Below are 8481 nucleotides of genomic sequence, written 5' to 3'. Positions count from 1 at the left end.
TATGCGTGCTGGCGGTGATAATGAAAGGGTATGATATCCCCGCGCAGTTCTTTCCTCTTGACACCGCAACGCCGCATGAACTTCGTCTATCGCAACCAGGAAACAAACGAGATCTATATCCGATCCTCAACTCTCAACTCTTCAGCTCACCTCCAGCTGGCTCATTCAGTCCCCATTCGACTCACTGGCGACGTGCGCGATCGCTGACGGATTGTCGCACTTCTACCACAAACGATGAGTAGGTAAACACTGGACTTTGGATGGGTCAAGCAGGTGGTGGAGGCGGCCTACCTGCCAGTCGCTTCTCCTGCTCTTCCTTATCAAGCGTGTCCCATTCAGCAACGTTCTTGTCCTGTACAGAGTCAAAATCAAACTTTCAAAAGATGGATTGGCAGGCAACTTACCCATTCCGCGACGCATTCTGGCTTCCAATTGCAATGTTCGACCTCACCGTACATGGCATGGCTATAGCGGGGGTGACGGGAAGGCCATCCAGAAGCGTGGTAGTGGTGCTTCACGAGAGCGCCTCGCGAATCGTGGTTCCCTGAGTCAGAGTGGCCTTGTCCTGCAGCGAAAGCCTCCACGTTCAGAACTAGTATCCCATTCTGAAGCCTGGACTCTGCTAGGTTGTGGAAGGGGTCCCATGTTACTTCCTTTCCGTGGTTTTGTGCAGTCATCTGCTCGAGCACCGCTTTCGTGAAAGCCGAAGGGCCCGTCCCACTGATGACCTCGTTGAAGTCGAGTTGAAGCTCCGCAATGGGAACACCCTTCTCCCTCGAAAGGTCGTGGAGCCACTCCTGGATGTTCTCGATCAAGCGCATCATGACTGGCAATCGCGGCTTAGCTGCAAAGGTCCATTGACAGAACGACTTGCACTTGGGGCCTAGGATAGGATGGTCAATGAACGCAGGCTCATCGATTTCCACACCAATGATCATATCGACTTTGTGTTCGTTGTACCTTTCAGGGATGAACCTTTCGACGGGTCGGAGGCATTCGACATCGATATCAGCATATACTCCTCCTTCAGCATACATGACGAGATATCGCAGGAGATCGGCCTTGATGATAGTAATACCCAGCTCTCGATACAGAGCGACGATGTCTGGGCGATTGAAGCCGTGTTCGCCGTAATGCCATTCGACATACGCCAAGGCGTTATCATCGGTCAGGACTTCGTATCGATAACTCGGATTCTTGGCTGGCCATGTCTTCGCCGAATCCGAATCACGTTGCTCGAAAGCTAGAGGACCAGTCTTCCAGGTCTGCCAGATCTTTCGAGGGATAACGCTCAATTCTGCTTGAATTGGATGTTGGTACTTCCTCTCCCGCCTGTATTTGTGTGCAGCGCGAACAGGAGCAGTGAAGAAGTATGAGTTAGTGAAGAACAGGACCAGGAAGATGATGAGGAGGTATGCGGGTAAGACTCTCCTGACTTGTGTAGTGAACCTGCTCCGGAAGTGAGAGGCAATTGGGGAGTGCGTAGGCATCTTGTTGGCAAGGTGGAGCTTGAGTGGAGGTGGACGGGAAGTTCGAGTGCGCATCCTGAGGTTAATCACACATTTACAGGACCTACGCCTCTCACCCGTCATTAAAGAGTTCCCTGCCACACGACCCTTACCGCTCCATATTTCTTGGCCTCATTGATCGTCGACTTCCCGAGGCCGGACAAACATGCAGACTTGGTACGTACATCCTCGACAGGTCATAATCACAAGCTAAAAGCGTAGAAGACAACCGCCGAAGGGGTAGTCCAGACTTGATTCGTTGCTTCGGTCCAATGAGCGAAGGAAGGAAGTCTAAGGCGACCAAGCTAAAGCTTGTACGGGTGAACCCTGTGCGTGCAGCGGCTTACTTGCACGTTTCAGGGTGTGAACCGGCTCGCACTTGCAGCGACCTTGTACCTGACCAGTCCTTCGTGATCCCCAACAACGTCCCTCCAAGCCTTGCCGTTAGTGTGGGCCCGAAATTAGTTTCTTCCCCGCATCACGCGAATTTGACATTCACAACATGCTGAATTTCGGAGGGCCGTGCCTCCTCGGCACCTCGGCTGGGACCATCGCCTCAACGCTCGTTGGCCGGTAACATGTTCCTGCTACTACATTTGGCTTCTTAACAATACACTAAGAGCAGTCATTCCAATGCATGATCAGTTGGTAGGCTTAGTCCGATGTTCGCCCTGTCGCACAGGGGCTCGTTGCGTTGAAGTTCCCAAACTGACTAGCGCATGTGCGGCGCTGCTCGGAGTGTGATGAGCATACGCAATGTCTGAAAGACGCGGGACCTTGAACTACTTATCAGAGGTGGCGCATAATCTGAACGCATTTTCCTATACACGACCAAACTCAACCTCAATCATGCCGACGAAGATCGAAGGACCACTGGACCACGGCCAACTGGAAGACGTCAGGTTGGACAGCGCAACGTGGAAGCCAGTGCGAGCCACCCGCTGGAGCCTTGATGTTGTCCGCCCAGAATTCCTTACTCTACGGCCGGGCAGCCCAAAGAAGCTGTTGCAGCGCACAGCGTGGCTTGACGGTTTACGAGGCTTTGCTGCATTCATAGTATACCTTCACCACAACCAACTTTACGCGAACGATATCCATGGGAACTCGGTGTTCGAGAATTCTTTTGGCTACGCAGGTCGCCATTACTTTGCAGCTCTACCTTTTATCCGCCATTTCTTCTCAGGCGGACACTTCGCGGTATCCATCTTCTTCGTCATCTCTGGCTACGTCCTTTCTGTCAAGTCTCTGGGATCGATCCAGAAAGGCCAGCACATGATATCAGCAGACACTGTCGGTTCTGCACTCTTCCGTCGATGGCTTCGCCTTTATCTCCCAGTCATCGGTTTCAGCCTCTCATGGATGATCATTCGGCACTGGACCAATATCTACGTTCATTTCGGTGAACGCAAGGATTCATGGGGCGAAGAGTTCAAGACGTGGTATCAAACCTTCAAGAACTACAGTTTCGTGTTTCTCACTGGAGATAACCTCGACTTTACAAAAAAATACAATAGCCATCTCTGGTCAATTCCGATTGGTAAGTCCACACCATCTTCATGTGTTTACTTTACTGATGGCCTGTACAGAGTTCAAAGGGTCGATAATCGTCTACACCGTAGTTTCTGCTTTATCCAGATGCACTAGGAATGCCAGGCTGTGGTGCGAAGTCGCACTAATCGTCTACTTTCTGTACGTTGTCGACGGATGGTATGGTGCCTTGTTCATGGGCGGCATGCTGTTATCTGATCTCGACCTTCTGGCTCAGGACGATCAAGAACCCCGCTTCCTTGCGAAACTGGAGGGATTCAAGGAGTTCATCTTCTTTCACTTATTCCTCATCGCCATGTATCTTGGTGGTGTGCCCTCGTGCGAGTCTCCCGATGGAGATAAATATCGCAACCTGCTTGCTTCCTCGCCGGGATGGTCGTGGCTTTTTATGTTCAAGCCGCAGGCTGTCTGGGATCCCAAATGGTTCTACCTCACCTGGGCTGCTATTCTCACTGTCGCATCTATTCCTCGGCTACCATGGCTCAAGCGGTTCTTCGAGACGCGTTTCTGTCAGTATCTCGGACGCATCTCCTTCGCACTCTACCTCGTCCACGGCATTGTCATTTCCGTGCTGGCCGATCGACTTTATGCCGCTGTGGGCTTCAAGAAAGACGGACACAAGCACTTCCCTCAGTGGATCAGCATATTCCCTCTGACCATGAACGGACCCATGGGCTTTGAGTTAGCATTCTGGGCCGTGCAACTCATCAACCTTCCGGTCACGTTATACGTTGCGGAAGTTGTCACGAAGCTTTTCGACGAGCCAAGCGTCAAGTTCTCTAATTGGCTCTACAAGCAAACCCTGGCTCCACAGTCGCAATCACTGAAGCGATAAAGTCGATACAGCAATCAAATTCTATTTACTCTCAATGACATCAATACGATTATCACGGTACAAACTCAACTACATCTCCGTTCATGCCTGGCCTCAACATAATTGCTCGCATGATGCGCATTCACGTGTGTTCACATGTACCTCGGAGTGTCAGGCCCGCCGCCGCCGCTGCAGCATCACGGCGAGGCTGTTCAACGTTCTGAGTGACAACTCGCGCAATCTTTTATTGGTTTACTGTATAGGGCCTTGGTTCCGGCGCTACTGTCCCCAAGAACATAGGGTTCCAGTATGCGGGGTAGCGGGCCCTTGCACCTTTAGCGACAATCGACCTTTCAGAAGCCTCAAGGCGGAGGTGGGGCCGTTCTTGTACACTCGAGCCCGTGTTCACCCGTCTTCATCACGGTCAATGTAAGTGGCTGGGGTCTTCGTCGTGATGTTCCTTACATTCAGTAGCTTACAGGACAAGAGCTCACATGTCGCCGATCACTCAGCCATTTTGGTTCTTTCTCTAGGCTACTCTACACACCGTGAACCACAACTTCATCGTCCTAACAGTTGGTCTTGAGCTTGGTACATGGGTACTGCCGCGGAGCGTGTTGAGCGTACGTAGCTCCGGCACTTTGGATGCTCACGTAAAGGCTGCTGGCCACCCGACACCATGAAGCGGCCACGACACTTTCTAGTAGCGACTCTCCTCCTTTTGGGACTCGTGTACTTCTTCACGCAGTATGAGTCTATGTCACTAAGCGTCGGTCCGGCTAACTCACATACCGGTCCATCAACAAACACTCAACATACACATGACTTGCCAAAACAGCACTCAAGTCACGAGGGCGATAAGTCTTCACCAGTACCACTATTGAAAGATGTCACAGTATCGGGGAAGCTCCCGCCAACATCTAGTTTACTGCCATCGAAAAGTATACTGAATCTACCGACCTCGAGTGAGACACCACTGCCGGCTATTGAGAGCACTAGCACACCACCCACCTCATTCATCGATTTCGACTTTCAGAAGGATCTCACCCTCAACCTGCCCGTCAACACTTTTACCAGTCTGAGCAAACAAGCGCCACACAACTATAACCCCAATGGACCCAAATCATACGTCTATGCCACCTTCTTTGCATCCCGAAACCCCTCAATCGAGGACCCCTACTTTCTCGCCATCAATTCCCTAATTTACCGCATCCTCTGGTCCCCACGCTCCAAGACCTCCAAACACCCCTTTGTTGTCTTCGTCGGCGACTTCGTCTCCTCGCAACAACGCCTTCTCCTAGCAGGCGCAGGCGCCATCGTCCGCGAACTCGCCCCCTTACCCTGGAACCCAACCGACCTGGGCGTGCTCGACCGGTGGAAAGATCTCTTCGCGAAACTGCACATGTGGAACGAGACAGAGTTTGACCGCATTTTATTTCTCGACGCAGATGCGCTGCCCATAGCACCTATAGATGATATGTTCTCACTCAAAAAAGTGCGGAACTGCATCGAGTCGAAGATGCAACTCGACGACTTCCTGCCCGGCGGTGAGCTGGTGTGCGAGCCGTATATTTTCGCCGGCGTGCCGCATGATCCGTACTCGATCTTCGACGCTGATATCAATGTGGGGAGTATGGTGTTCACACCCAACTCCAAGCAGCATCAACGCTTACTGCAGAACTATCTCAAGTTTGATAAGTACGATGTCAAGATGGCGGAGCAGGCGTTTCTCAACTGGCAGTTTGGGATCAATTCGGCGTATCCGCCAGGCATGCTGGAGAGGGAGTATGGTGCGTTTTTCCCGGATGAGAAAGGCGAAAAGGGGATGAAGGTTGTGCATGAGAAGATTTGGGCAGCACAGAGAGGGGTTTGGAAAGAGGAGTGGGATAACAGTTGGAAAGAGATGTTGCAGTTCTATGGGAGCGAAGAGTTTGAAACGGTAAGAAGGGCAGACGGAGAGAGTGCAAGCTGATCGACTGCAATCGTGCTATAGACCAGAAGACTTTGGTACACATACAACAAGAGCGATCAAGTCCCTTTCAATTGACGATGACAAATGGTATGTTTGACACGCCAGTGTGTTCGAAAAATGTATTGATACAATATTACTATCCTCTCAATGCCACTAAATCTCATAACAATCATGCAACATCTCTCTCATTCCCCTACCTCACAAGCAGCCCTCAGACCTGAAGCTCGTTGCGCTCCGCAGGCTCAAGAACACCACCACGAGTGTTCGCCTGCTCAGCCTTGCTCCAGCTGCGTCCACCAGGACCCATCTGGAGACGATCGGTGTCGACAAGACCATCCTTCTGCAGGGAGGAAGAGTCCCACTTGGCAGAGGTGATGGGGTTGACGTGGAGTATGTACATGGTATCAATCTCCTCAAGCGAACGGTCCTTAGACTCGATCATGAAGAAGTATACAACCCAGAAGAGAAGGAAGCAGGAAACGGCGAAGATGAGACCGTAGTAATAGTCGATGTGATCAGTGATGAGGGTCGAGACGAACGAGATAATGAAGTTGAATAGCCAGTTGGATGCGGTGGCAGTGGCCATGCAGATAGCGCGGTAGCGGGCAGGGTACAGTTCACCGACGATAGCCCAGACGAGAGGACCCCAGGTAGTCGCGAATCCGACGATAAACAGGCAAGTGAAGACGATCATGACGTTGCCGGCGGTAGCGGTGGGGACGGGGGTGCCGGTGGCGTCGGGATTTGAGATGAAGTGCCCGACGAAAGAGTAGATGAACAGGCACAGGGACATCCATGCGGCACCCGCCATCATGGCCGTGCGACGGCCGACGTTCTCGACGACCCAGAGACCACCGAGGGTAGCGACGACATTAACGGTACCAAGGATGATGGAGGTGACGTAGGGGTTCTCGAGACCGGTAGCGGCGAAGATGGTGGTTCCGTAGTAGAAGAAGTAGTTGGCGCCAGTAAGCTGCTGACCAGCCTGGAGGACCATACCCAGAATAGTGCGGTACAGCATGCGAGGACCAGTGAAGATCTCGTGCCATGGGTGGTCACCGCCAGACTTCTCGGCAGTGAGCTTCTCCTCGATCTCGCGAATTTCATTGTCGATGAAGGCACTATTGGGGTCGACACCGTTCAAACGAGCCATGTTAACGCGAGCTTCGTCAATGCGGCCCATGCGGTATGCGTAACGTGGCGACTCGGGCATGAGGAGGATGGTGCTACCCAAGATGATGGCCCAGAGAGCAGACAGTCCGTTGGGAATGCGCCACTGAGCATCGTTGGAGTAGTCCTTCGATGTGCCGTAATTGACCATGTATGCAGTCCAGATACCGAGGGTGATGAGCAGTTGGTAGGAACTGACAGTTGCACCACGAATACGCTTGGGGATCGATTCGGACTGATACATAGGGACGACAGTGGACAGGGCTCCGATACCGAGACCGGCAGTGAAACGACCCATGACAAACTGAACCCAGGAGCGCTCGCTGGTGATCTCGATGATCACACCGACAATGTAGAAGAAAGCGGAACCGGAGATGGTCAGACGACGACCGAACGTGTCAGCAAGAGGAGCCGAGATCAAGCAACCAAACAGAGTACCAATACTGTCAAAATGTTAGATAAGTCAATAATTCGGGTTCGTTAATGCTTACCAGAGCAGACCGACAATGGTACCCTGGCGGATAGCAGAGAACTCGCCGTTCTCGCCAAACCTCTCCAGGAAATCAGACATCTGGAGGAAACCAGAGATCTGTCCAGACTCATAACCGAACATGAAGCCACCAATACTGGCGATCGCTCCAAGAATGACAGCAACAGCAGGAACACGGCCCTGGGGCTCGATGGCAGCCTCATCCCTGGTAGGGGAGACAGTCCTCATGGGGGTCTCAGCAGGAGTCGAAGACTCAGGAGTTCCCTTCTGAGCCACCTCCTCGGTGGCCTTATTGCCAAACAAACGCATGATGAGCGTGTAGGTGGACACGGAGTCCTATATTAAAATGATAAAAGTAATAGAACTGCCGAGTACAGACAAAGACTGTATCTTTTGCAGGCAACGCAAATCGTTGGAGGAGTCGATGGGGAAGAACTGGAGAAGGAAGCTGGAATGCGGGTTTTGAGGAGAACTTATGTCGTGTGATGGCCTGCTTAGAGTGGAGCCCCGCTGTCAATTTCAATCTTGCAGCCGGGGCTTCATTTCTTCCTTAGTATCGCGACTCGATCGAGTAAGACCACGAACAATGGGGCTGTATGATGTAATTCCATGCTGGATGTTGTCGAAGCTCTCGCTCACGGACGCTCCAGGGCCGGATACTTGGCCGGTAAACAAATTTGCCTCAGCTTGTGACCGGGCAACATGAGGGAATGTCGGCAGCACGGGCACGATTGTACGTTATACGCCCCACGCTTTCCAATACATGGAGGCCCATGGGCACAGCTCCCTGAGCATTTCATCTCCAGACAAACTTCTCTGCAGCGGAGTCACCCACGAATGCGGGTGATGAGGTGGGCCAACAACGTGAGGCTCTGCGGTTCGGTGATCGGACAATATTGTTGAAATGCTTGTGCCGAGCATCCCACGTCCGTGTCTCCCGAAAGGTCGAGTGTCGCGGTGGAGTGACTTGGCAGTGGTT

The 8481-nt window shown here is 52.3% G+C and overlaps 4 protein-coding genes across 4 annotated transcripts; 2 read left to right on the top strand and 2 right to left on the bottom strand.

The window, feature by feature from the left end:
- Positions 1-265: 265 nt before the first annotated feature.
- On the bottom strand, positions 266-1490 carry BU25DRAFT_345167 (glycosyltransferase family 32 protein; the record flags this gene model as incomplete). The annotated part of the gene is made up of 2 exons (XM_033703030.1): positions 266-352; positions 405-1490. The coding sequence occupies 2 exons, from the start codon at positions 1488-1490 to the stop codon at positions 266-268; spliced, it is 1173 nt and encodes a 390-aa protein (XP_033560022.1).
- An 867-nt stretch (positions 1491-2357) lies between these two features.
- On the top strand, positions 2358-3891 carry BU25DRAFT_345527 (uncharacterized protein; the record flags this gene model as incomplete). The annotated part of the gene is made up of 2 exons (XM_033703051.1): positions 2358-3045; positions 3095-3891. The coding sequence occupies 2 exons, from the start codon at positions 2358-2360 to the stop codon at positions 3889-3891; spliced, it is 1485 nt and encodes a 494-aa protein (XP_033560021.1).
- Positions 3892-4063: 172 nt separating this feature from the next.
- On the top strand, positions 4064-5948 carry BU25DRAFT_112075 (glycosyltransferase family 8 protein). Its single transcript, XM_033700355.1, has 2 exons — positions 4064-4299; positions 4345-5948. Exon 2 carries the CDS (start codon positions 4550-4552, stop codon positions 5840-5842), a length of 1293 nt encoding a protein of 430 aa, XP_033560020.1. The 5' UTR covers positions 4064-4299; positions 4345-4549; the 3' UTR covers positions 5843-5948.
- Positions 5948-8007, bottom strand: BU25DRAFT_112066 (general substrate transporter). Its single transcript, XM_033700354.1, has 2 exons — positions 7504-8007; positions 5948-7455 (listed from the first exon to the last, which is right to left on the bottom strand). The coding sequence occupies exons 1-2, from the start codon at positions 7809-7811 to the stop codon at positions 6054-6056; spliced, it is 1710 nt and encodes a 569-aa protein (XP_033560019.1). The 5' UTR covers positions 7812-8007; the 3' UTR covers positions 5948-6053.
- Positions 8008-8481: the final 474 nt, after the last annotated feature.

Source organism: Macroventuria anomochaeta, assembly GCF_010093625.1.
Source record: "Macroventuria anomochaeta strain CBS 525.71 unplaced genomic scaffold BU25scaffold_24, whole genome shotgun sequence".
Lineage (NCBI taxonomy): Eukaryota > Fungi > Ascomycota > Dothideomycetes > Pleosporales > Didymellaceae > Macroventuria > Macroventuria anomochaeta.
This window is presented reverse-complemented; position numbering and strand designations above follow the sequence as displayed.